We start from the raw sequence: 27,033 nt of genomic DNA, 5'->3' as shown, positions 1-27,033 counted from the left end.
GGTTCTGAATGGAATTGCATTATTTAATGTATGTACCTATATATTTATTTACATTATGTAATCATTAATGTGTTAAAGGTTACATTGCTTAGAACCAGTGTGTAATTATAGGATATATGATCATCATCATATATGTATAACTCCATACATTCCAATCAAATCTACTGCCGATCATTTGATGTAGTGACCTTATGTTTTCGAACCAATCCGAAATACTCCGACACCAAGGAGTTGCCGAAATAACCATGATATAAAAGGAATCGACCTCATATTAAATTATAAAAAATATGTAATATTTTTTTAATAATGGCACGTCTAAAAAATTTACTGCATTGCATGACAAAATTGTCTTAGACATAATTTATGTAAGTTATTGATTTTCCTATCTCAGTGCAATGCCAAACGCATTCGTCATGACTTTGGCACAGACCGACCCTACCCCGAATTGTTGTCGTGTTTATTTTATATATATGAGAAATTGTGTTCTAAAATGTTCGCAATATCTAAAATAAATACGCTTTAATTTAGTTATAGTCTTATTAATTATTAGTTTCAATTATAGGTATTGTTATTTGTTTTGTGAAGTAAAAGGCGCAACTTCATTCTGATGAGAGTTTGAGAAACTTTTGTCAAATCATTTAAATTAGGTAATACAATTTAATTTCAACCGAAACTCTTCTATACTTACTTCGACAAGCTTGATAATTCTCGAAAAAAAAGTTATTTGTTAAAAGTTTTAATACTTTGTCGGCTTTCAATGCATGTATAGAAATTAAGAATACACAGTCAAGCAATTTGGCAAAAATGTTTGTGTTAACATTGCAAACTTATTCATAGTCTAACCTGGATAAACGAGAGTCAAAGGTACCACGATATTTATCTCACTTATAGAGGTTTCTGACTAAACCGAGTTTCTCGCTTATGGAGGTTTGACTGTATATGAAGACTCCGTAGTTACTGTTACTAAACTATTATAAACTGACCTATGACAATAATTTCATTTATAAAAGCACTAACGTGTCCATTCGGTACTAATCTAGAATTTTTATTGCACATTAAACTCTATGAAAGTCCTGCCATTAATAAATATCGAGCTTTAAGCTCAACCTGGTCCGGAAAGTCACTAATCGTACTCGCGACGTTGTGTGAATGACAAAAATCGTGAAAGTAAATACGTAGAATCGAGCCTGACCGCACGCAGAGAATGTCTACAGCCTTATAAATCGTGCATCGTTTTATTTGTCTGCATACATATACGAGTGTTTATGTACTTCAACATATGTATATTTTAACCGGTTGGAATGATTATAGGGAAAATGAATTAATATTTGTTGGTTTGGTGTACTTACTCTATTTTTACATACATGGCTGGAATAAAAAGACCGGAAAACAGAATGGCTACCGGAGTTCGTCAAAATAGCGAAGTGACCCCTGCCCATAGACAGACGCAATTGCAGAGATGTTTCCACGGAGGAGGAGACGCATAGAATGAGGGTATTTCCCCGTTCCTATGCGTCCACTCCTCTGTCAAATCGACATCCCATTCTCATCCTTTCCTTTAAAAAAAGGGTGGGAAGTTAAGGGGACTAAAAGTAGGCCTCTGACTCGCTCACTCATCAGACGAAACACAGATTGCTTCTACTTCACGCCTGTCTTCTGTGTGGTCGTGGCATCGCACTATTCGAGCCGGCCCATTCGTGCAACAGATGTTGTTACTGTTAAATGGTGTATATTCGTTTTTTAATTTCAACATAAAGCTTTTTCATAAATCCTGAACAGTAAGACATGGCGGCAAGCTTTTCGCATTCAAATTAAATAGGGGTCTTGCATAAATTAAAATGGCAGCCTTAAATTGTAATGATCTCATTTTCGTAGAAGAATAATTTAAGAATCCATTCTAAAAATAAGAAATAGAAATAATACGAAACCCGTTTACATAAATTAATGAATTTATTTTTTTCCATAGATGGCGTTATACTAAAACCTTATATACAAAATGAGGTTCTTTTGCTGGTTTTTATTAGGTTAGGTTAGGTCTAATTAAGACATCTTAAAGACTGTTGTAATGATTTTTAGTGTTCGTCTGAAACTGTGACTGATTGGTTTGCGATTGGCGGAGTTTATAATATTCCTAGTAGGATTATAAACTGACGTAGTTCTCAGAATGTCGCTATCAATTACGCATATTACATTACTTTTGTTCAATCTAATATAGAGTATATTACATTGTGAGTATGTTTTGTAATTAAGATGATCCCAACGACCTCGCCGCATAGACCTTGATCACGTGACATAACACGTGTCAAGTTCCCGTGACGTGACACTTCAATGGAGTGACGTGACGCGAACACGCTGCAACGTAATTTATGTAATATCTGGATGTGACGAAACTGCTTTGAACTATGAATCACTACCAGAGACAACTGACCTGTTACGTCGCTTGTCGCGTTTTTACAACAAGTATTAGTCACCACATCGCAGGATAACAGACTTATCAATGAAATCATTATGTAATCACCCTTCTGGTATGCGACTCGCTGAGAATTCGACTGGCTTTTGATTATTCATGCTTTTTTCTATATTTTTTTTTGATAACATAACAGCATACTTTCGATATGACTCAGTAAAGATGACGCATGCGAATCTATACGTTGTATAACAAAATTATCAAGAAAATTAAATCACTTTAGAATTTCATCCTGTCCGATATAAAAGTTTCGGCGCTATTTAGACAATGACTTGTCCATTAAGACAGCGGTAGACTCAATAGTTTTACGTCACATGATATTTCTTATTTGCTGAAACAATTACGCAGTAAGAACAGTTCATTCATTGTTGTTCAATTCATGTGTTGAGTTTTTGCTCTGCACGAACACAAACTGACACTAGTTAGGTAGGTACTCAGTTTAAAAAAAACCAGCAGGATTCAAATAATTATACATAGATGAGGTTTCGTAGCGTTATGCTAGCTATGACGCTGCAGAGCTATCATGACATCAACCGGGGCCGCGTCATATCGCGTCACTCGAACCACAAACGGAATCTCTGTAACAGCAATCATCGCGTGTCACCGTCAATTAATCTACGACTTGTATCGTAACAATTGCGTAAAACTAACATAAATCAAAGATATTTAAAGCAATGACGCGCGTTTCTAAATATTTGATTTTATAAACTATAATATAGAGCTTCTAGGGATGAACCTTTGTGATAAGATTTATTTTATGTTATCGAATTCAATCAACAGTGGCTCTCACCTAAATCGATTATTATTGGTAATTTATCAATTTCTATCGATCTCCATATGACAGAATAAAAATAATTGACCATACTTAATGAGTTTGACAACAATATGTCATTGGTATCTTTGAGTCGATATTAATTAATTGAGTGATCTGACATATGGACGATTGGCATATTTTGATCATGCGTAGTGCGTCCGAATAGTTTCGAAGGTATCGTGTAGGCGTCATCAATATGCGTGTTGCGATACTTCGCGTTCGACAGCCGAGCTGCGTGAACCGTGTGATTGATATCACTGGAGACTCCAATGACTCATAGATATCACATCGCGCCGCCAATGGTTTCTTTGACCCTATTCAATGGTTCTACTGCAATAATTTGTCCTTGCTCTGAATTCAAACCAGTCGCCGTGTTCCAGGAATAGTAATAAAAGTGATACGAGAACAAAGTACGAATAAATTTGTTATTGTTTTATTATTGAGATTAATTATAAATTTTCTTGGATAAAGTCAACTCGGGAAGGTATACCCACATTGAGTATAAAACATCCGGGACTTAAAGTTATTTTTAATACATAGATGTTTAAGTGTAATTTTTAAACACTTTAAGATTTGAAGTGCCACCTAAATTTAAATTTATAATTGAATATTGACACCAAGTGAGTGTTGAATACGAAACTAAGTCAGTTAGCCAGACATTGAATAGTAACTGGTAATTGCGGTATCGTGCTGATGAGCCATTATGATAAAAGGCCCGGTCTAAACCGCTCTGAAACGTTTTTTGTGTCAAGGACAAGAGACCAAGGCATTCGGAATTTGACGTTTGGTATAATTATATCTGAGAGGTATTTTTTTTCTGCATATCTTGAAGCACGATGTTGAACTCATAGAAAGCAGTGCATGCGGAAATATTTGTTACAGCTATGTTGTTTATGGAGATTTGAAAGACGGCTCATTTAATTGTAAAATGGTTACAGAAATTATATACATTTTTATTACATATTATACCAGTTTAAATACAAAATTGAATGTAAATTAAATCGCCACTTTTAGAAGTTTTTTTTTTTTGTAAAAAATTTTTATTGTCTAATAATCTTATACAGAACACTATGACTGGGAATTCGGTATCCTTATATTGGGTAGTACCAAATAATGATAAACAAACTGAAAACACTTTTCCTTGACATACGTTTATTATTAGATTCAAAACGAATTATTTCGCATGACAAGGAAAAAATTTACGTAAAACAGTTCAGCTGAAATTTATCTCCTCCGCTAAATTTTATCTCATTGACTATAATGTTTGTAATTTAAGTTCTGCAATAACAAAATAAATCTTATTATCATGAATATTTTGAAAAAACACACCATTTTAATGTAATATTTTACGAAAATATTATTTTACAACAGTTACGTCTGGTCTATCTAACACCGGATAACGATAAAAATCCGCTCATTGTATCCGAGATTCTTTATCAAGATAACCATTAATTTTACAATCCAGTAGAATGTTAATGACTTTTAGGAACAGAATATAAACGTATCAAATGTAATTTACGACTGTAGCCTTCGTTCTTAGTAACGTTAATCGGATTATGTTTTGTAGCAAAATATTTGTAAAGTTGTTTTTGTTTCCAGATACCGGAATTCAAGTTGGATGGCAACAACAGTTTGAAACACAACGGCAGCGCCAAGGATCTGGCCTCCGTCATGGAAAACTTGAAGAAAAGCAGTTTAGTCTCCAGACAGAACCAAACTCTTAACACACAAGTCACAAGCTCCTCCTCACAACAGGTAAATAGGTTTTTACTTCGTAATGTTATATTTTTTAATTATGTAGAATATAATATTGATAGTTCATAAATAAAAACGTATCTAGGAATAACTTGATTTAAAAAAAAAACATACATTTTGATTAAAGCTTAGAATCAATTGATGAATAGGTTGTTCTATTAATATCATCGCGTAGAATTTTTATATCATAAGATTTCGCTATAAACCGATAGATAAATTTGGCTCACAGTACAAAACCAAATCGAAGCTGCAAACTTTGCGTTCCATTTTGGCTTCGTTTAAATATTTTTGATTTACGATTCGCTTTCACAGCTGTGTGCTTAATGCCTAAAAATCAAATACTTTTTTCGGGCTTTCCGTCTCAAGCTGGGTGGTCTTGCTAGCTGTGGACACTGAAAAGAGGGTGCAGTAAATGTAAATAGTGTATAATATTGGTTGTAATAGCGTTCCCTGTGAATATAGACGTTGAGTTATTTTAGTCTCGGCCTCGGCCGGTTCATAAAACGGCCGGTTTATTTTGAATTCGGCGTGCGCGGTTACGACAAAAATAAATAAAATAAAACGTATACGCCTTGAAAATAAGTACAATATCCGATGCCTACCTATTGTTTGTGAAAATTCGAGGTCGTAACATTTTATTCGTTACATTAAGGTGTTAGGTCTTTGTGTTGGAATTATCACGCCCACGCAGCACGCTTGCGAGCACGCCACTCATTTTGGCTTTTTCATTGACTATCTAAGTCTAAATGCACGAACATACACCTTTGACCTGACATTGTGTTTGGCAACAAAGACAAGGCGTGGGCTTGAATTTCATCTAAAGTCCAACAATACTGGAACGAAATACGTTGATATATACATAAACTTTTAACAAAATTTTATTTTATTGGAGGAGACTGGTGAACGTCTTATTTAAATGCCTAAAATCGTCAACTATCGAATCTAGATTTGAACAAGCTGTCTCACGTTTATCCGGTTACATGGTAAAGAACTTGAAAGAAGAAGAAAGAGCAAACAGTCTCTTAATATAACAAATACCTAATATTAATTTAGATCATAATTAAATTGCTGTCAGTTCGTGGAATTGAATAGCGGTATGTGTTTAGCTTGCATTTCTGATGATTATCAAGAGATAAATTATTTAATTTTTATTTCCTTTACTTTAAGGGCGTTATTACAACATATTGGATAGGTAGATATATCATTCGAATATAGTTTTTAAACACATGCAACGGGCACTGCGTATGCGTGTGGTTGGCATGGTGCCAAGCAGAGCGTGGCGTAACGTAGGACTAGGTCCGTGTTATTAGCCCCAACGCCACGGGCCACGAGACGTTATACAAACTGACAAAACGTCTATCCGCAAACTAACCTAGTTAAAAAATAATTTCTCAACTTTTTGTTGTCAAAATATCTCAATAGAAAAATGTAGAGCGAATTTATAACATCGCTGTAAATATGTAACTTGCTGAAGTGTATTTTAATGCATGCACTATGACAAAGTTATGTTGTTCTTTACTTAATTATAGGCTTAAGTTACTTCAACATGAAACCTTAAAACATACTGACACGCTACTTCCAAGGATAAATTGATTTACAAAAATGTTTAGAAAAAATCAGACGCTTTTTTTAAATAACTTACGATTGGTAGTAAGAGTTCTCTGTGTTTAGTTAATTAGTCATTAAATATAGGTTATTGAAATGTACAAAGTGGAGAAAAATTTAAACCTATTTGAAATATAGTAGACTGTTCAGTTGAATTTTTTAACGTAAACGTGTTGTATCGTACGAATTACGACGTAAACTATTAGTTAATTAGTTAGAAAACAAGTTTAGTTTCTGTGAAATGTAAAAACATTTCACAGAAACTAAACTAAATAAAAACTTATTAACGTTAAATTAATTCGACAATTAGTAATGTTACAGTGAAACAAATAATTATGTTATTAATATATTATGTTCTCGCGTAGATATTTAATTATTTAATATGTAGTTAAGACAAATGTTCAATTAATACAAGAAGCTTTTTGTTTTATTATTTGACATACATTGTATTTGTATTTTAAGTGGAAAGTGTATGTGTGATAGTGTTCTTATACACAAATAACTAAAATAAGAAACAGAGTAGAGCAACACCTGCGCAAGGTGATATTTGTAATAAGGGCATGCACCACAAGTTCATATTGTTTTTTACTTGTTAACACACTTTCTCCGATTCTGCCGTATATACTTATCATAGTAACATTTATTAAATAAAATAATTAAAGGTTTGTCTATAGTTCAAGGACATTCACACACTGGGTCGCAGTCGCAACCCGCCCACTCGTCTGAATCACATCATCCGCCCACTATACTAATCTCGATGAAACCTTCCTTCCATTTCTCGAATATTTCTACAAAAATACATATGTATAATATAGACTATAAATAACAAGCATTTCAGATCTTGATGTAATTTAATTTGTGTCACTCGAATGCAACTCTCTTTGTCCTGTTAAATTTTATTGTTATTGAATTTTAATAAGGTAAATATTACGTTTTATGTAATTTATTTGCTGTTAATTGTATACTATGTTAATATATATCGCCCTTTAAACATTTTAAGTACATATTTAAATCACTCTGTTATTTTTATCCCCCACTAATTTTATTTGCCATTTGCGCCGCGAGTGCGCCAAGAGGCGTGACGGCTCGCGTCCCTATAGCATTGGCACTGAACTCCAGTCCGTCACTAGATAACGTTTGCGAACGACGCCGCGCATTATCAGATCTTGTGTGTCTAATGTAAAAAGTTGTGCAAGACCGCCGGCGATCGTACATATTCCGACAAGATACTGTTATCAAAGCAAAGGTTAACAATCTTGTTTACGTACAATGAGCTACATTCTAATCGTGTCTTACATTTCTTCCGTTATCTGCGGCGGACGGCAATTATTGTAGGCATGATGACAAAGAGTGTGCGTTGCTCTTCGACAGATGGTATCCAGCACGACCTCGAGTAGCGCCGCCACCAGCCAGCGGCTGCAGAGCTCTTCGCAGCGCCTGCAGCACATGACCGCCTCCGAGATGAAAGCCAGCTCAATGAAGTCCGACCTCACCGAACTCAAGAGTTCCATATCCGAAATGAAAAATCTAAGCAGCTGTTCGGCTCTAAACTTCGGACAAAGGTACGTCGCCGTGACTCACTTTTGTTATTTCTTTTACAAGTTTACGTAACGATACACATGTGACATACGTGTCGATATTTTGCACATCATCAATGGGTACATGAGATAACGCGCGGGCTGGCTCACCTGAGGCCTTGGCGGCCGGCCAATTCTCATCCGGCACCCCGCGCCCGTTTGCAGTTTCGCGCCGACAAACAAAAGCAACAGTACGATTTCCGAGAGACCGTTCCTCCCAATCTATTATCGATAAATTTTCTATTTGTGAAAAACGAGACGAAAAAGACTCTCTCCTTCAAACATATGATCGTGGTTCATCGCCATTCACGTGCCGACTCGTCGTTTGCAGACTGAGAAGCTCGATGGAAAACATAGTGGATCAGGATGACGGCCACCTGGCAGACATCCGAGACCTGGACGAGATCGGAGATTACAGCGACATGGGGGACATCGGCGACATGGGTGGTGACGCACCCCTGGTCACGTTCCCCGAATCGGACACACCGCCGCCCGTTAGCGACAAGGCGTGCATGCTGGCCGGCAACAACGTACCGGTGGCCGTCGGTGGCGGCGGTAACGGCGCACCCAACGAGTTGAAGTACAGCGCGGCGCGCGTTACCTCGGCCAGCTCGACGCGCGTCGTGGCGGACGGGTACAGCGCGTCGCGATCGGCGGCCAACAGCGCACGGCTGAGGCGGCTGCAACACGGCGACCTGCAATACGCCGAGCGCAGCGCCGCCGGCGCCTCGCACCGCCTGCTGCAGGCCGAGGGCCTCACTGCTGAGCAGAATGACGCCTACCTGCAAGTAAGTCACTACTAAATTATATCCTTTTGTGTTGTTGGACAAAGTCCTTAAACTCAATGTATCAACTGAAGATTTTCATATAGGCCCTAGTATACTCAGGCATTAGCCCTGGTATCACTGACGTATCCACCTCATATTCGTAGGGAAAAATTAAGCCTTGCAACTTGTTCTACAACTGACTTTTATGAAGCGCATGTATGCAGTCGATTGCCGCATTGACCCCGACCTTGAACTATTGTACTCGCTTGACTGTTTTGTTATCAATCACAAACAACAATAAATTGTTAGCGTAGTAATGAACAATAACTTACAAATATATCGCACAAAAACGTATATAATTCGCAAATGCATTCAATGCAATAAACATTACAAACTATTTTGCGACAAAAACTTAAAACGAATCGAAAAAGTTTGATACGAAATTGTAGCCAGAAAGGCGCGCCGAAGGACGCGACCTCGCGTGTACAAGACGATCGATACTCCACGACGCCAGGGCGTCCGACGCAAGGCGACGACAGGGAGACACTCAGCGCCCCTTGCCAGTGCACTGTCGCTACTTGCGACGGACAGTTGGGGCGAGCAGCATGGAACATTCCTAGAGCATGGCGCGCATCATAGCGTGGACCACGAGAGTGCTCAGGCGCGGAGGATCCCCGCGAGCGGTGAGAACGTTAGGCTTTGTACACACGGGCGCTGTGTGTAATGTCATTAGTGCGCGACCGCTAATTAACGTCGACTCGTGCGATGGTATGACCGAGGCCTTACCCGTTTATCTCACGCTTATCGTGCTCACACCATGCCTGTCTCAGTCAGAGGCGAGCCACAGCACGCGAGCACACGCGAGCAGCACGCGGAAGTGATATTGCCGTATTGCGCACGCGCTCTGATACGCGAATAGCCGACTTTAAATTTAGAAGTGGAATGTCGGGCGGGGGGTCGGTTCCTTGGCCCGTGCACCGGCGCGTCCTCTCGCGGTACCCTGCAGTCCCGCTCGGCCCTTCGGTAATTCTCTCCCCTTCGGAAAATTCTATCACCCGGCCTCCCGAAAACGTGACGTACGCGCATCCGTACACGTAAACTTTAAAATAGTCGCGATGCCCACGGGTTTCGCGCGATTGGCCTATATCCAGTGCGCTAGCGGCCGCGACGCGTATTTTAAATTTCAGTATTTATACAGTTTTCGCGACGAGACGTGCTCGATTCTGTGATAATGTCATCTAAACGGCGACCGAGGCCCAAATTGCGTATCTTTATTCCTGTAACTACCGAACATTCTATGAATCATGTCACTAAAAAAATCACGACAAATATGTCAAAATAAGAGTGATGTTGTGATAAGATCGTTTAGGTTAATTAGCGTACCACATAAATTAAACAGTGTCGTCAATAGAGACTATGTTTACCTTCGTACTATGGTTATAATGTGTTAAATTTTGTATTTTTAGGAGCAAAGATCGTTAAAAGCCGGTGAAGTGAGTGCGCAAGAAGCTAATAATATGTCGGCGAGCAGCTCGAGACTGCAGACGGAAGCATTCAGCGCGGAGAAGAAGGCGATGGCGTCGGCGCAGGCGCGGCAGACCGTCACCTCCAGCGGCATGTTCAGCCACAAGGAGCACTCCAGTGTCGCGCACTCGAATATGACCATCTCTAGCAAGAACCTCTCCACTAAGTCCACGCTGCTCTCCTCACAGGTGAGTGCAATTGTTGCGACATAATTCATTAATACACATCATATTAATATTTCTACAATGTAAAATTATTGGCCATTTGAGATAAATAATTCTTGTTTATCCGTAACCGCGGCCTTCGCGAGACTTTGCGATTTGCGAGCTACAGATAAATGCGAACTCTTGTATTACAACATTATAGTTACGAATCTGACCCAAATTTCCGAGAAGAAACATAAAAGCAATTTTTTTAAATGCATACAAAGCATTACAGATTACAAATAATTATTTCATAGTTGATTGGAGTACACTTAACACTTTGATTCAGACTGTGATAAGATTAAATACTATATAGAAACAAGTTGAGCATTGGTAGACAAAAAACAGTTTTATTACGGATTCTATACCCGCTGCCAATTCACGATTGCTAATTTTTACGATTCGATAACAGTAGCATCAAACAATAGTTGTGTGAACAAGATAACAACACGCGTGTCCTGACGTAAGTGCTAGTTATACAAAATTTTTAACTAAAATCGGTACATTGTCGTTTCAGATGAGTCAACTTCTAAACGGTGCGATCAAACCCGGTGATGAAGATCTAACTAATTTAACATTCGATGATTTGGACAAACTGAACGCGAATTCAAACCAAAAGGACGTAGATTTAGCCATACAGAAGTATTCATCCAGAATGAACGCATTTATAAATTCTATAAAGAACAATCAAATGGATATCAAAAATGCCTCAGTACATTTTAACAAATTAAACGAAATGATGAGAAGAGCATGGGCCGTTCCCACGTACGGCCACGAACTTGGATACTCCTTGTGTAACACGTTAAGAACATCCGGCGGACTGGACATCCTAATGGAGAACTGCTTGGAGACAAACAATCCTGAGTTACAATTCTCTTCGGCTAAGCTTCTGGAACAATGTTTGACTACTGAGAATAGAGCACACGTAGTAGAAAATGGTTTAGAAAAAGTCGTAAATGTGGCTTGCGTTTGTTCGAAATACGCGAACTCTGTGGAACATTCGAGAATACGGACCGGTATATTAGAGCATTTGTTCAAACATAGTGAGGGGACGTGCAGCGACGTAATCAAATTAGGAGGCTTAGATGCAGTACTGTTTGAATGTAGGAAAAATGACATCGAAACATTAAGGCATTGTGCGACAGCGCTCGCTAACCTTTCTCTTTACGGTGGCGCCGAGAACCAAGAGGCGATGATCAAGAGGAAAGTTCCGATGTGGTTGTTCCCGCTTGCCTTCCATACAGACGACAATGTTAAATACTACGCATGTTTGGCGATCGCCGTATTGGTCGCCAACAAGGAAATCGAAGCGGCAGTACTGAAATCGGGGACCCTAGATTTAGTAGAACCTTTCGTCACTTCCCACAATCCCTCGGAGTTTGCTAAATCAAATTTGTCACACGCACACGGTCAGAGCAAGAATTGGTTACAAAAATTGGTACCAGTTTTGAGTTCGAAAAGGGAGGAAGCTCGAAACCTGGCCGCTTTCCATTTTTGCATGGAAGCGGGTATTAAAAAACAACAAGGAAATACTGAAATATTTAGAGAGATCGGCGCAATAGAGTCTTTGAAGAAAGTGGCCAGTTGTCCGAACGCAGTCGCTTCGAAATACGCGGCACAGGCGTTGAGGTTAATAGGTGAAGAAGTGCCGCACAAACTGTCACAGCAAGTGCCGCTCTGGTCGATAGAGGATGTAAAGGAATGGGTCAAACAGATCGGCTTCTCGGAGTACGCTAATAATTTCCAAGAGAGTAGAGTCGATGGTGATCTACTCTTGCAAATAAGTGAAGATAATCTCAAAGAAGACATCGGTCTGCTTAACGGAATCAAAAGAAAAAGGTATAATTATACTTCTCACCTAAATAAATTACTTCATACCTTGAACATTAATCCTTTTAGTACAGTTCATTAATAAAATAATCTTAAATCTCTCAAAATAGTCTTAAATCTACACAGTACTTTAAAAAATTATCAAGTGTTTTACAATTAACTTAAAAAAAACTGATTTCAGATTCACGAGAGAACTTCAACAGTTAAAGAAAATGGCGGACTACAGTTCGCGAGATACAGGGAGCCTCAACGAATTCCTGCAGACGATAGGACCGGAGTACACAATATACACTTATTCTATGCTGAATGCGGGCGTCGACAAGGAGTCAATGCGGGGACTCAGTGACGAGCAGCTGGAGAACGAGTGCCACATCGTCAACAGTATACATCGGCTGAGGATTCTCAACGCTATAAGAGGTGAGAACAACTGAGTAGCTATTAGTACGCTTTTTCACATTGCTTGATTTAACCTAAAATCTCTTTGTTATGAAATAAAACTTTTCAATCGGTCTAAAAATCTTTTACTGACCTTTACCTTTGCAATACTAAATAAAACTAAGTAAATAACTGATCGCATACTAAATCAAATTTTCCGTTTTTAATTTTAAACTGTTTTTTTTATTCTTTTATCTGTAAATGAAAACAGACTATAAATTAATTTATATTATTCGCTTAGACAAATCTACGTAAATAATTTGAGTATTGCGCAATACTGTACAATTGCTTTTGCCGTGCCGTGCCGTGCCGCCCACATACACTAATCTATTGTAAAATTAATGTTCTTAACTACTCAAATAAATTAAACCCTACAAGGTTTTATGACAAAATCTTATATAGTCTTGTTTATTGTTAACCGTTCGTTAATTTATTTATTTTGTAATTTTTTTTTTGCATAATAATATAACAGTAAAAAGAGAAAATTTTTAATCATCATGTTATCAGCGCTTCATGACAAATCAAAGTTATTTACTGTTAAAATATAATTTACAAAAAAGATGCGGAAAAAAGTTATGAATTAAGTGTATTTTGCTAATACATATGTGTAAAGTAGAGCAACAGAGGTGTGCCAAGATTCAAACGAGTAATCTCTGTAATTTGAGGTTAATGCTCTTGTATAATCTAAAATTGCCGGAATTAAAGCCATTTCTAATGATTTACAGTTGCAAAGATTAGTCCCACATGAGTAGATAAGATTTTTTTATCCGGATATTCTGGATCGAGAACTTGACATAAATCTTTTCTCTTTACATGTCTGACAGAGTTCCTGATGTGGACATAGTGAAATACCACCTGAAATATGTCACTAATTAAGACTTTACAAAGCACTTCATTTTTCATGTATATTTTCGCACTATAACTGTTGCAGTCAGAGACATTCAACATGTGTTTGATACATAGACAGAACAACACATTCTACTAATCCACAACTTGATTTTGCTTCGACTAGGTATTAAGTCTAGTTTAATACGCCCATACGCATGCCAATTACAATTTGTTTGCTACCAACGTTTGCGTTACTGACAATGTCCGCTCTATAATTGATTTAATCTGTTTGGTTGCAGTATACGAAAGCACGTTACCGAGCAAAGGCGAGGAAAACATGGAAAAGAATCTGGATGTTTTCGTAAGCTACAGACGGTCGAATGGGTCGCAGCTGGCGAGTCTATTGAAGGTCCACCTGCAGCTGAGAGGGTTCACGGTCTTCATTGATGTGGAGCGGCTGGAGGCGGGCAAGTTTGACAACAACCTGCTGCAGAGCATACGTCAAGCCAAGAACTTCCTATTAGTGCTTACACCAAACGCTCTAGAAAGGTGTAAACATGACACAGAGCAAAAAGACTGGGTTCATCGGGTATGTACATTATTGTATCAATATTTATAAATTTATTAAGCCATATTTTTCTGTGTCTTCTTTAACAAAATAGCTCTGATCAATTTTATCTTCTGAGGCAGTATGTTTTAAAAAATACGTTTCTAGGATACAATAAAAATACATAATAATTTTTTTTAAATTGTAACTTCTTTTTGCATTAGAATATAAATAATTTCACTACATAAAAAACAACAAACTGTTATTCTTCACTTAGTATTTGTGTTAATAATTGTCTGTTATGTCGGTGTAGGAGATAGTGGCGGCGTTGCAGTCAAAGTGCAACATCGTGCCCATCATCGACAACTTCGAGTGGCCGGAGCCTGAGGAGCTGCCCGAGGACATGCGAGCTGTCTGCCATTTCAACGGCGTGCGCTGGATACACGACTACCAGGACGCCTGCGTTGAGAAATTGGAAAGGTATTGCCAAATTAAATAAATAGTGGTCTAATACGTGGGAGTTATTGGCCAAAAAAAAACATTATTGTTTAAAATAAATTATACCAAGTAAATATAATTTAATTTCGTGGTAACAACAGTTGTTATTTGGTCAGTTTATAATTCCACCAATGCTTTAAACTCTCAATTAGTTTTAAGTGGTAGTGTTAACGAGAATTATTTTCCAGTTTCCTGCGTGGTAAGTCCAACCTCGCCAATCGACTGGAGGGCGGACTGCGAGGTCGTGGCGACGTGGCGACGCCCGGCACGGCGGCCATCGGGCGCGGCCCGCCCAGCTACCAGCGCATGGCCTCCTGCGAGAGCCGCGCCAGTGACAAGACAGACTGACTAGACCCCGCACACACCCTGCAGCACCCGCCACTCGCACTGCCGCCCACACCACCTCGCCGGTGATTATATCACTTCTTTTATTATTGCAAATATTAATGAGAGTTGTGCTCATTTCAATTTCAAAAGCTTTAAAATTAAACAGTACAAAAAATAAAAGCTAAATTCAATTTCAGACCACGGAGAAGTCGTCAATCTTCTTTAGAAAAGGTTTCGCCGATGACTTCCCAGAGTTGCGAACAATTGCCTAGTATTTGCAGCACATCAAAATCCACTTCCCATGCCAAGGCTTTGCACAGCCTGCCCGAGAGACTGACCGACAGCGAGAAGATGTCGCGCAGATGTCGAAGTTGCGAAGGAATTTTAGATGCAGACGAGACGCACGAAACAATCCCTTTGCCCACGCCTTTAGACGCTGCCACGCAGACCAAGAGGAAGAAGAATTTCATGGACAGATGTGTGAACAAAGTGAGACTATGCTGACGTGTTTGCGGCGGAGCGACCGCTTGCAGAGTGTGTTAGGAACTATTGGACTTCTATAGCATTTTCATGTGAATTTAAAAGTACAAAATGTGCACAATAGCGTGTAAATAATTTATGTATGTCCAATGCTTAGAAAAGCAGTTTTCTACGTGAATATGCCAACAATTGGTGAATCAAAAAGTTGTAATCTCAAGGAGTTTGTGTGGAGGCTGCGCTGCGCCCCTCACCCCGCCGTGTCCGCACACGGCGCCCCGTGACGGCGGCCAAGGACAGAAAACAGTTTGCTATTCGTTGTAGTATGGCAAATTGATTCAAATTTCTTTATCACTGGCTATATTGTTTTCATTTAAGTATCTCTCTATTCCTTCACTCTCTATAGATTTAAAGAAAAGAATTTATTGATGTATTTAATTTTTGTTCTTTTAGTTTCTTGCCAATTATTTGTAAAATACAAAATTCGTGCGGAATTACGATTTGCAATGTGATAGCCTTAGATCTTTTAACGTAAAGAATTATTCAAGTTCACTCGAAATTTATATATAATGCTAGTAATTTATTCTCCTCTATGATTGCTTCGGAAGTATCCTATTAATAAGTTGTACAAAATGTGTACCTTAGGTTATGAGTCATCACTACATGAAGTTAACCATGATTATGATAATTTTACGTTGTCAAAATTATATATTTATGTACTAAGCGTAACCATTAAAAATAAATGGTATTATTAAACATCTTTGTTTTTTTATTGTAACATTACACAAAGTATGCGAAGATAGTGGTGGCATTAATTAGTAATTACAACAAGCATAAACATCACCCAAGTTAAATTATCTATGATCAATCATAGATAGGTTTAATGAAAATATCTATATGTTCTGATTAAGTCAATCTATAGTAAAACGCATAAGCTATAGCAGGGCCATTGTAATAGTTCACATTTGACACTTCATCAAAATCCAACAACATTACCTTGTAACAGAGGGCATAAAATATTATTTATTTTTTTGAAGTTAGAACTGCACAATTGGTTACCTTTTTTTCAAATTTCAATTACATATTTAATGAAAACATGTCAATCAAATGTTACAATGTTCAGTGAATTGTTCTTCTTAACTACTAAGGATTTTACAAAGATATCAAAAAAATTCATGGATATTTCATAACTAAATTCAACTCAGATTATATGTTTGAAGTCCAAATTGATTCTTTAACCTTAATCAATGTTTTTAAACTAAAAGTAACTAGCAAGCTAAAACTGATAGATGTCAAATGTGACCTTATAAAGTGGCCCTGCTATGTTATGCTCCAATGCTAAGGACAATGATTTTAGGAAATAAATAAGAGATAATAACAAGATTCACATACTTTACCTCAAGACAGTACAAGGGTAATGAAGATGCCGCAATAAGCCTTTTTATATAAAAATTTATTTACAATTTATAGTTATACAGAAATGCACTTACAACTAATGATTCATCATTCCAATTTCAATGCATTCCAATGTCAGTTTTTTTGTACGAAGATGAACTCCAAGCAACATGGTGGCACTAAATATGTTAAGAAGGTACATCAATTTGTATTGAAAGTGAACATTCATTGCACTCCACATAAGTTTTAGGTGGCACTAATTCACTGCTGGTTACAGAATATAATCCCCCACATCTACATTGATATGAATAAATACTATTACAGCTGTCGTAGTTCAGATCGGGCACTGATATAGAGTCATATAGCAGCAACTCACGATGTTCTTCACAAGAAAGTAAGGCGTCATATTCTTTCCGAGACTGAGGGTCTCTTAAAACTGACCAAGCCTTTTGAATAATATGAAAATTCTCATTATTTTCACTTGAGATCTTCTTATCGGGATGACAAGTTAACGCAAGACGTTGATAACTTCTTTTAAGTTCTTCCAATGTTGCATTTTTATCACATTGCAAAATTTCATAATAATCTATAACCTCAGATCCCATACTTATATCACTAAAAGTAAATAAATGGGTTTTTTATATGATACTGTTTATTTACTATGTTTTTTAAGGAAATAGAAATAAAAACATTTCCTAATTCATTTTATCTCAAGTTAAAATTATGAGATTATGACAGAAACGAAAATGTTTTTATTTTCACTTGTCAAACTTGTCCAATGTCTTTTAAACCGCATAGAGCATAGCATAGTGGAAAACGTTTTTCGAATGTTCTTACAGCCATTTTTATAAAATTAACATTCATGATGATTTGTTGTAATAAAATTATTTATTATAAAAGTTCTTAAAATTATTCGATTCACCTCATTTTTTATCGTTATTTAAAAAAAAAACTGTGTGACACTTTTAGGACATAAATGTCAACTTCAACAACTGCCATTGCAAGATTGTGTGACTGAAATTTCAAACTTTGTAAACAAACAGAACTGGAATACAATTAAACCAACAGTAACATAACCTCTGTGAATTTATAATTTATTATATCTAATAAGGAGGTCGTTCTATAAGCTTAGAAGCGTACCGGGATATAAACGAACAAAAACCCGTTAGTTATCATTAGACCAAAATGCCTACATGGAACCAAATTCAATCACAACTACGAAATCCAAATAATCCTGTAGTTTTCTTCGATGTCACAGTCGGGACAACTGTAAGTATACTTTTAGTTTGGCTAGCAAGCATTGCTTCACTTAAAAAAAAAAAACTGTTTTGATGTGCTAACTAAAATAACCTCAATTTCTTTTTTTGTTGTCAGGAAATTGGTAGAATGATTTTCGAGTTATTTGCCGATGTTGTACCAAAAACTAGTGAAAACTTCAGAGAGTTTTGTACAGGCGAATATAGAAGGGATGGAGTTCCATTGGGATATAAGGGAGCTACTTTTCATAGAGTAATCAAAGATTTCATGATACAGGGTGGTGACTTCGTAAATGTAAGTTTTAGTTAAATCTACCTATTGTTTTGTTTTAAAATCCTTTTTACATATATCCTTCTTTCGTAGGGTGATGGCACAGGTGTAATGAGTATTTATGGAGGAAGTACATTTGCAGATGAAAATTTCGCATTAAAACATGACTCACCAGGCCTACTTTCAATGGCTAACAGTGGTAAAGATACAAATGGTTGTCAATTTTTTATAACTTGCGCAAAGTGCAACTTTTTAGATAATAAACATGTTGTGTTCGGAAGAGTAATTGATGGATTATTAGTTATGAGGAAAATAGAAAATGTACCAACAGGACCCAACAATAAACCCAAAATACCTGTAACAATATCACAGTGTGGTCAAATGTAAATAAACAATTTATACTTTTAAGTATTTTTTTATTCAAATTTCATGAAGCTTTGCTTCTATGTCGGAATTTCAATAAATAATGTTTCAAATTAATTAACTATAAAATAAATACAAATTTTGTAATTTCACTATGAATTTTGATAATTATAGTCAACTTTTCAGAGTTTGGTTGTTAAGTAGTAAATTCTTTGGCTGCATTGTAGCAGGGCCGTGTCTTTTTCCCGCTTCCCGAATAAAAGCGCCTTCCATTTGTCTAGCAACTTGATCAAAAAATAAATTTGACAGTTGAGAATGAAGGGCTGATCTAAATTCAAAAGATATTTGAAAATCTACTACACAAGACTGTTGTTCTCTTTTTAATCCAGGACTGAATCTCCATAAAGTCAACATGTGATTAAACAACCTGCCATCCATACATTCAGCTCTCACTAAATATGGTTTTACTAAGGTAACATGAGATGTATAACTTTCATTTATTGGGGGGAAACCAACAATCAAGTCTGCTTTAAGATGTCCAGGTCCTCGCATTAATACAATGGATTGTTTACACCATGGAACAAATTTATAGTAATTTTCTACATCTGATACAACTTCAAACATCTGATCCATGGAATATCTGAAACAAGTTAAAATTAAGCAATTGAAATATTATTCCATTAATTTTATTAATAAAAACGAAGAGTTTTATATATAACTAGCTTTTACCCGCGACTCCGCCCGCGCGGAATAAAAAATAGAAAACGGGGTAAAAATTATCCTATGTCCGTTTCCTGGTTCTAAGCCACCTGTCTACCAATTTTCAGATCTATTCAGCCGTTCTTGAGTTATAAATAGTGTAACTAACACGACTTTCTTTTATATATATAGATATGTAGTTATAGCGAGGACATTACCAGCACTTTCCTTCTGACAGTTTAAACTATTGAAAGTAGTGCATGTGTTAGTGAATAGTCAAATGCATGTTTTTACACACACATATGACATTAAATAATAAAAATAGTGACAAAAATATTATGGGATCTGAAATATATGATTTGTATAAAATATAACATGTACAAAAGATCTTAATAACATTAATAATTCTTATATATGGCTTGTGTATGTATGTTACATATATGTATTTCAATATAATGCTTTCTTTGTTTTGTAACACTAATAAATGAGGGAGCTTATTACAGTTTTAGCAAATGTTATATGACATGTTTGTAAACTTGACAACTGCAATAGAACCAGTGGTTTATGTGTTTGTAAAAAAGTTTAGTTCTATTATCAACATTACATAAACCTAATACATAACACACTATGTATTTTTTGTCCACTAATGATGAAACAGCAAAATCTATATGTCAATAATATCCATATATTATCTCTATGAATTGTATTATATTTTTCTGGGATTGCTCAAGGTTTGTCTTGGTATATCTAATCATAGAACATGTTTATTTCAAGATTCCTATCCAGTAGTATTTGAGAATTAATTCACTAGAGGGTTATGAACAATTATGCTAATACATTCTTTCTACTATTATAAACACATTAACATAATTTTAGTGACATAAAGATTGGATCTCATTGTGAAAATTATAAACAAGAGTTTGATTATTGTTAAACATGTATAGATTTTTCAATTTCCCTATAACTTTTGTATTACATGCAAAAATTTTCTATTATCGGAATTTAAATAAAAAAGTGTGATTATATAGTATTATAAAAATCTTACCCTACAAGTTGTCTTCCACTATATTCCCTTTTACGACTGGGCTTAGAAAAGTTGAATAAATTTCGACTTTGTTGGCCCGTGACTTGACATTGACAATGAATACTTGACTTGTTGCCTTCATTTCTATTTATGTGATGACCCTGAAAACTTCGGGAAGAAAAAAATCATATAGATGTTTTATGCAAACCAGCACTTAAATGGTTACGAAATGCAAATTTTATTTACGTAACAAAATATAATGCTTTACCAAATTAGGCTGCGTCGCAATAAATTAATATTTAAACCCAATGAATAACCTTTACAGAATAACATTATTTAATTAACTATCTTTCAGGAAAATTAAACATGACACACATTATCACAATTTTTCCATTTTTACTATTTTTCAAAACTTATTGACAACAGAAGACTTAAAAGCAAAATATAATATAATTTTCAAATTTTCAGCTGAGTGTCATACTATCACATCAATATAAACAATGACACTGACAGCTGACACCATGACAATTGTTCAAAATTGTTCTGTTCTGTCTGTCTTTCAGACTTCTACCTTGGAACAGAGTAAATTTTTATTATGATCTCATCGCCTCCAATCAATATTGATCCAATTGCATATTTTTAACTAATAAAGCAAGAAAAGGTTTAAATACAGTTTTAAAATATTTATTTCATGGTCGACATATTACCTGTAGTTAAAATTTAAAGTAAATTAGAGGAGTTTGGAAATTAAATCATAAGAATATGTTTGACAACCAATGGAGATAGATAGGATAATATTTAATCTAATTTTAAGAATGTTTAGTATTTACTTTGCTTCAAATTTTATAAAGGATATGCCAAAAGAAAACTACTGTTTTGACATTTAAACAAAAATAAAAAATGAGGATTTTTATTAAGAAAGAACGAATATCCTGACGTTACCACTTTCGTGATTTATTTTTTCGTGTAAGTTTTTTGTTACTTTTAATTTTGGAATTTATTATCTAAGAATAACTATTTTTTTATAGAAAAAATAATATTTATTTGTCAGATAAAAATACCATACATTTTAAAATAACTAGGCTAGCCATAAAAAGTAAACACACAGTTTAAATATAAAATAGATTCTCATTTAGGCTATTTTTTATCTTTATCACTTAAACAGAGTAAAACTTCGGAAATAAGTGTTAATGTCAAAAATTGACAACGACAACGTCTTTTTCTGCTCCCGGCACGTGTTTCATGAAAGCGTGGTGTTTGCCTGATGTAAATATCATTCATAGTTAAATATTTTAAATAAAACTTATCCTTTTATCGTAAACGACAAGAAAACCACGTGTTATGCGTTAAAATGGGACGTAAAGCAAAATTCGACGAGACCAAGAAAGTTAAGAAAGGTCCGGGTAGGAAGGCCCGTAAGCAGCCCGATCCAATTTTTAGAAAAGAGCTTCGTAAGTACACTGTTATATATATTATTGGTATATTATTGGCAAATATGTTTTATGAAGTATGTATCAATATAATATTTAACCATTTACGTTACTTCAGCTCCTTTAAATAAACAAAATAGATACTGTAGGTTAAAGGCTATTACTTATATTACGAGGTGGCAAACGACCAAGCAGCCACCTGAATTCGCCAGAATAGTGAAGCGACCGCTGCCCATGGACATCTGCAATTACAGATATGTACCATATAGGAAAATATGCAGCACATAGGCCGCACACACCCTTTTACTTCAGCAAAAAATAACATTAACACCTGTAAATGTGTATTTTGTTAAGTGTATGTTGTTAACTAAACTAAGACAGCTTTTAACATAAAAAAGTAAAAATTAACAAGATGTTACTTTGGCCCTTATACAGAGAACCCATCAATATCTATCTTTGTGCAACCCCTCAACCCTACTCCAACACTTCAACAAATCCACTTCACCTTCCCATAATTTCCTCATAACAAAATTTATTGATATTACACCAAACAAAAAATAAAAAGTCTTAAAAGATGTTACATTTAATTTATTTGCCGTTATGTGTGCATCTTCATTATAGCTTAATTTACAGTAAAAATGTTCACTTGTTAAGTTGACATGTTGTACATGCTGTAATCATCATACACCTTAATTTGGTAGTTTAGTTCTGTGTTGACTTCATCATATTGTGTTAATATTGCAGTTGAAGATGAAAGTGAGGAAAAAAAATTGAGTCATAGACAAAAACAGCGAGCTGCCAGAAGGTTAAAGAAAAAAGCTCAGTTAGCTGAAAAAAGGAAAGCTGCTAAACAAGCAAAAAAGAATGTTAACCAGGAAGAAGAAAAGGAAATGAGTGAAGATGACAAATCAAGTGATGAAGAAGTTAAAGGAGGTAAGATTGTGTATTTCTTTAATTTTTTTATTACTTATGACTATTTGTTGAAAAATTGTACATCATTCACAAATCACGCCTGTAACCCGGAGGGGTAGACAGAGACCGGACCTCCATTTCGTGTGGCTAAATGAACCTCCGCAAACCACTTTTCGCTATTTCGGGAGAGGGAATGTGACGGGTGGCAAGCCGCATCGCCGTCTTTTTCTCCCGGGAATTCACACAAATGTGAGGGTTGCTTCATATAGTTTTCCTTTACCGTACGAACATCGGATGAATTTACATATGTAAATCGAAAATAGAAAACCACATTGGTATATAGCTGCATTGGGAATCGAACTCAGGACCTACAGATTGCAAGACAAGTGTTTAACCTCTGAGCCACCGACATTCTAAAAAAATTGTAAATCTTGCTAATATTATAAATGCGAATGTTTGGATCATGGATGGATGGATAGAATGTATCTACAGAACTGACCCATGAATCTCTAAGAAATTTAGTATCGATGTAGAACATATTCATAGATACATAGTCTCTAAGAACACATGGGTTACTAATAATTTTTGTTAAGTTCTGCACGTCCCAGCAGATTAATAGCTATTGAATGTCAAATTTAATATTCATCATCCCTTTTTACAATTTCCTTCAAAGGGGAACAAAGATTTCACTTATCATATTTATATAATGGTTAAATGTTTTTTTTTTCTAAGGTTTTACTGATGATAATAAAGAATGGTTAAAATTGAAGAAACCTACTAAAACAAAGAGTAAAGTGGACAAACCAGTAAGTAACAGTGATGAAGAGTCTGGCTCCGAACATGATTCTGATTCTGAAACGAAAGTAGACAGTGATGATAATGAAGAAGTTGAAGAAGACAATGAAAAAGAATCTGGTCGCAAAGAAAACTATAAGGTATGTAATTCACATGTATATGACGTCTCATACAATAAAGAAAGTAAGTCCTATATAAAATATTTGTACAGCTGAACCTAGATAAGTAAGAAACCACTATAGTCAAGTCATTGTCCGGTCCCAATGGATGTCATCCATAAGCTAGAAATGGGTTAGAGAGGAATCTCTATAAGCAAGAAAATATTGCAGTCGCCTGAAATCTCGCTGCTGTAGCTTTGTAAAGAATATTAATTAGAGTACATGTATTTAACCAGTATCTATTGTTTTCTTTAAGGTTGGAACACTGGATGATTTATTTCAAGATTCTGACAATGAGAATGCTGGTGAAAATGGTTTAGAAAGTGATGATGACGCACCAAAGATGACTTATGACTCTGATTCCAGTGAAGGGGATGGTAAAGATGATGGCGATGACGAGGAGGATGATGATGATATGTTGCCAATTGAAAAAGCCAATTTAAAACTCAAAAAGAAGCAAAAGTTAAACCAGAAATTAGCAGATGAAGAAATGCAACTAAATATTGCCAAACAAGATGTCTTTGCATTTCCCACAGAGGAGGAATTGCAAAATCCAACCAGTCTACAAGATATACATCAAAGAATTAAGGATATAGTTACTGTTTTGGGTGACTTTAACCGTTTAAAGCAGGAAGGCAAGTCTCGTTGTGAATATACTGAGTTGCTTCTGAAAGATTTATGTACATATTACAGCTACAATGAGTTTTTAATGGAAATTCTCATGCAAATATTCCCAGTTCAGGAGCTTGTGGAATTTTTGGAAGCAAGTGAAATGTCGAGACCTGTTACTATACGTACTAATAGTCTTAAAACAAGGAGACGAGATTTGGCACAGGCACTAATTAACAGAGGGGTCAATTTGGACCCTGTCGGTAAATGGAGTAAAGTGGGCTTGGTAATATACAGTTCAACAGTTCCTATCGGTGCAACTCCTGAATACCTAGCTGGTCACTATATACTTCAAGGAGCTTCTAGTTTCTTGCCTGTCATGGCACTCGCGCCACAAGAAAACGAAAGGATTTTGGACATGTGTGCAGCACCAGGAGGCAAAGCATCACATATTGCAGCAATCATGAAAAATACTGGAGCCTTATTTGCAAATGATGCAAATAAGGATCGCACAAAAGCTGTCGTAGGAAACTTTCACAGACTGGGTGTTGTCAACGCTGTAGTTTGTAACTACGATGGTCGCCAATTCCCTAATGTAATCAAAGGGTTTGATAGGGTTTTGTTGGATGCTCCGTGTACTGGGACAGGGGTTATTGCTAAAGATCCCAGTGTGAAAACAACAAAAGATCAGAAGGACATTCAAAGATGTTTTAATCTTCAAAGACAGTTGCTGTTAGCCGCTATAGACTGTTGCAATGCTAAATCAAGTACAGGGGGATACATAGTGTATTCAACATGTTCCATTTTACCAGAGGAAAATGAATGGGTGGTAAATCATGCTTTAAAACGACGTAATGTTAAGTTGGTACCGACCGGCTTAGACTTTGGAACTGAGGGTTTCGTGAAATATAGACATCATAGGTTCCATCCATCATTAAAATTGACAAGACGATTCTACCCACATACACATAATATGGATGGATTTTTCGTTGCAAAGCTCAAAAAGTTCTCTAATGTCATTGTGAGTAACATTTTGTTTCATTTATACTCTATTTCATGTTTCACAGATATTTCTATATATTTATGTTTTTTTATTTTATTTTATAAGCCGGAACCATTTAAAGATGAAGATGATGAAGAAGAACTGAATGATGAGAAAGTCGCCACAGAGAATGGTGATGCAAGTCCTTCAGAGCAAAAAGAGGATCAGACAAATACAACTAATGGTCCACTGAAAAGGCCGGCACCATCAGATATAAAAGAGCCGCAGAAAAAGAAAAAAGCTAAAGAAAACAGGTAATTTTACAAAACTACTTTTGTATTTTACTTCTATCATGAATTAAGTCACTTTCACTAACTTAGTTAATAAAAATTTGTTAATAAAAATTTCTAGTAGTCGTAGTTTCATAACTAGTTTACACTTTCCATATCAAATCAATGAAAACATTAATAACGACATTGATTAGAGTAATTATTTAATATGTATAAAAATTGTTCCTAGTGATAAAACAGAAGAAAAAGTAGAAGTTAATTTCGAGGGTAAAAAAAAGAAAAACAAGAAAAATAAACAAAAAGGCAAGGCATTAAATGAAAAAAGAGCACAAGAAAAAACGACAAATGTTAATGAAAAGGTAAATAATGATAAATCAGATGAAACTGAAAATGGCAAAAATGAAAAACAGCAACAAGAAAGTTTGCCAAAAGATTCCGTAAACAAAGTTGGTATACAAAGTCCTAAAAAGAAAGGAAAGAAAAATAAAAAGAAGAAAAATCAACAATCTAATCCTACTGTTATTAGTAAGAACGAACAAAATGTTACTGAAAAAGTACAATTGGAAGTATCAAAGAAGTTGAAAAATAAAATGAAGAAAAAGAAAAAAATCGGACAAATCAATAACAAAAATAAGAATAAAGAAACGAAATCTGTAAAGCCCAATCAAAAATTTAAAACTAAAAATAAATCTTAAGTGAACTGACATATTTTTAATATGTGATATATAATAAATGTATATTTTACAATATCCTGTGTTTTAATTATTACTGTGTGAATATAAAATTTGCAAAAAATCCCTTGTCAGAAATTTCAGTGACACGGAACGTGTTAATACTTTATATTCGGAGTGGCAGTGGAAGTGTTAAAATACTAGTAAATCTTAAAAGGTGGTGCCCAGATAAAGTTAAGAGTAAAGTATTATTTAAAAAAGTTCAAAATGCATAGAAAATACAAATGAAAGATTTGTTATACTTTCTAAACAGTCTGAAATTAATTAACTAGAAAGTTTTAATTCCAACTAGAAGTTCTTAATTCTAGTTTCAAAGCTTTTCCAACTTTTAAATGTAATAAGTAATAACATATAAAGTAGGTAATTACAATTACACTGTCGTGAGATTTATTAAAAAACTTTCTCCTATAAACCCATTGTGAAAATAATTTTGAGTTCAAATGTCACTTTATAAATGTGAATTA

The 27,033-nt window shown here is 35.6% G+C and overlaps 4 protein-coding genes across 8 annotated transcripts in view; 3 read left to right on the top strand and 1 right to left on the bottom strand.

Annotated features, from left to right (window-relative positions):
• LOC106720330 (NAD(+) hydrolase sarm1) overlaps positions 1 to 16,379 on the top strand; it is a 55,040-nt gene extending 38,661 nt beyond the window's left edge. For 4 of the 5 annotated variants that reach the window (XM_045686981.1, XM_014514965.2, XM_014514964.2 and 1 more), the window contains 10 exons: positions 4,881 to 5,036; positions 8,013 to 8,203; positions 8,550 to 9,006; positions 10,452 to 10,697; positions 11,230 to 12,551; positions 12,724 to 12,959; positions 14,105 to 14,394; positions 14,666 to 14,832; positions 15,039 to 15,260; positions 15,375 to 16,379. In XM_045686981.1, coding sequence (XP_045542937.1) covers positions 4,881 to 5,036; positions 8,013 to 8,203; positions 8,550 to 9,006; positions 10,452 to 10,697; positions 11,230 to 12,551; positions 12,724 to 12,959; positions 14,105 to 14,394; positions 14,666 to 14,832; positions 15,039 to 15,198 — 3,225 coding nt within the window. In that variant the 3' untranslated portion in view covers positions 15,199 to 15,260; positions 15,375 to 16,379. Of the gene's footprint in view, positions 1 to 4,880; positions 5,037 to 7,747; positions 7,888 to 8,012; positions 8,204 to 8,549; positions 9,007 to 10,451; positions 10,698 to 11,229; positions 12,552 to 12,723; positions 12,960 to 14,104; positions 14,395 to 14,665; positions 14,833 to 15,038; positions 15,261 to 15,374 lie in introns of those variants that run through there. The other variant, XM_014514967.2, reaches the window with a different exon arrangement.
• A 1,654-nt stretch (positions 16,380 to 18,033) lies between these two features.
• LOC106720233 (peptidyl-prolyl cis-trans isomerase H) lies at positions 18,034 to 18,963 on the top strand. Its single transcript, XM_014514827.2, has 3 exons — positions 18,034 to 18,318; positions 18,424 to 18,600; positions 18,670 to 18,963. The coding sequence occupies exons 1-3, from the start codon at positions 18,235 to 18,237 to the stop codon at positions 18,961 to 18,963; spliced, it is 555 nt and encodes a 184-aa protein (XP_014370313.1). The 5' UTR covers positions 18,034 to 18,234.
• Positions 18,964 to 19,071: 108 nt separating this feature from the next.
• Positions 19,072 to 21,126, bottom strand: LOC106720252 (coenzyme Q-binding protein COQ10 homolog A, mitochondrial). Its single transcript, XM_014514846.2, has 3 exons — positions 20,931 to 21,126; positions 20,684 to 20,830; positions 19,072 to 19,579 (listed from the first exon to the last, which is right to left on the bottom strand). The coding sequence occupies exons 1-3, from the start codon at positions 20,993 to 20,995 to the stop codon at positions 19,114 to 19,116; spliced, it is 678 nt and encodes a 225-aa protein (XP_014370332.2). The 5' UTR covers positions 20,996 to 21,126; the 3' UTR covers positions 19,072 to 19,113.
• Positions 21,127 to 21,855: 729 nt separating this feature from the next.
• LOC106720165 (25S rRNA (cytosine-C(5))-methyltransferase nop2) lies at positions 21,856 to 26,656 on the top strand. Its single transcript, XM_045686835.1, has 7 exons — positions 21,856 to 22,113; positions 22,837 to 23,025; positions 23,737 to 23,939; positions 24,214 to 25,587; positions 25,675 to 25,848; positions 26,033 to 26,491; positions 26,645 to 26,656. The coding sequence occupies exons 1-7, from the start codon at positions 22,014 to 22,016 to the stop codon at positions 26,654 to 26,656; spliced, it is 2,511 nt and encodes an 836-aa protein (XP_045542791.1). The 5' UTR covers positions 21,856 to 22,013.
• The last annotated feature ends 377 nt before the right edge of the window (positions 26,657 to 27,033 follow it).

This window comes from Papilio machaon, chromosome 4 (assembly GCF_912999745.1).
Source record: "Papilio machaon chromosome 4, ilPapMach1.1, whole genome shotgun sequence".
In the NCBI taxonomy this organism is placed as follows: domain Eukaryota; kingdom Metazoa; phylum Arthropoda; class Insecta; order Lepidoptera; family Papilionidae; genus Papilio; species Papilio machaon.
The sequence above is the reverse complement of the archived record's forward strand: the minus strand, read 5'-3'. Positions and strand labels throughout refer to the sequence as shown.

Coding starts and splice junctions, on each gene's coding strand:
- LOC106720233 (XM_014514827.2), top strand. CDS start 18,235: ATGCCTACATGGAACCAAATTCAATCACAACTACGAAATCCAAATAAT. Junction 18,319..18,423: donor ATGTCACAGTCGGGACAACT/GTAAGTATACTT, acceptor TTTTGTTGTCAG/GAAATTGGTAGAATGATTTT. Junction 18,601..18,669: donor AGGGTGGTGACTTCGTAAAT/GTAAGTTTTAGT, acceptor CTTCTTTCGTAG/GGTGATGGCACAGGTGTAAT.
- LOC106720252 (XM_014514846.2), bottom strand. CDS start 20,995: ATGTTATTCTGTAAAGGTTATTCATTGGGTTTAAATATTAATTTATTG. Junction 20,831..20,930: donor TTGCGACGCAGCCTAATTTG/GTAAAGCATTAT, acceptor TTCTTCCCGAAG/TTTTCAGGGTCATCACATAA. Junction 19,580..20,683: donor AGTGGAAGACAACTTGTAGG/GTAAGATTTTTA, acceptor AACTTGTTTCAG/ATATTCCATGGATCAGATGT.
- LOC106720165 (XM_045686835.1), top strand. CDS start 22,014: ATGGGACGTAAAGCAAAATTCGACGAGACCAAGAAAGTTAAGAAAGGT. Junction 23,940..24,213: donor GTCGCAAAGAAAACTATAAG/GTATGTAATTCA, acceptor GTTTTCTTTAAG/GTTGGAACACTGGATGATTT. Junction 25,588..25,674: donor AAAAGTTCTCTAATGTCATT/GTGAGTAACATT, acceptor TTATTTTATAAG/CCGGAACCATTTAAAGATGA.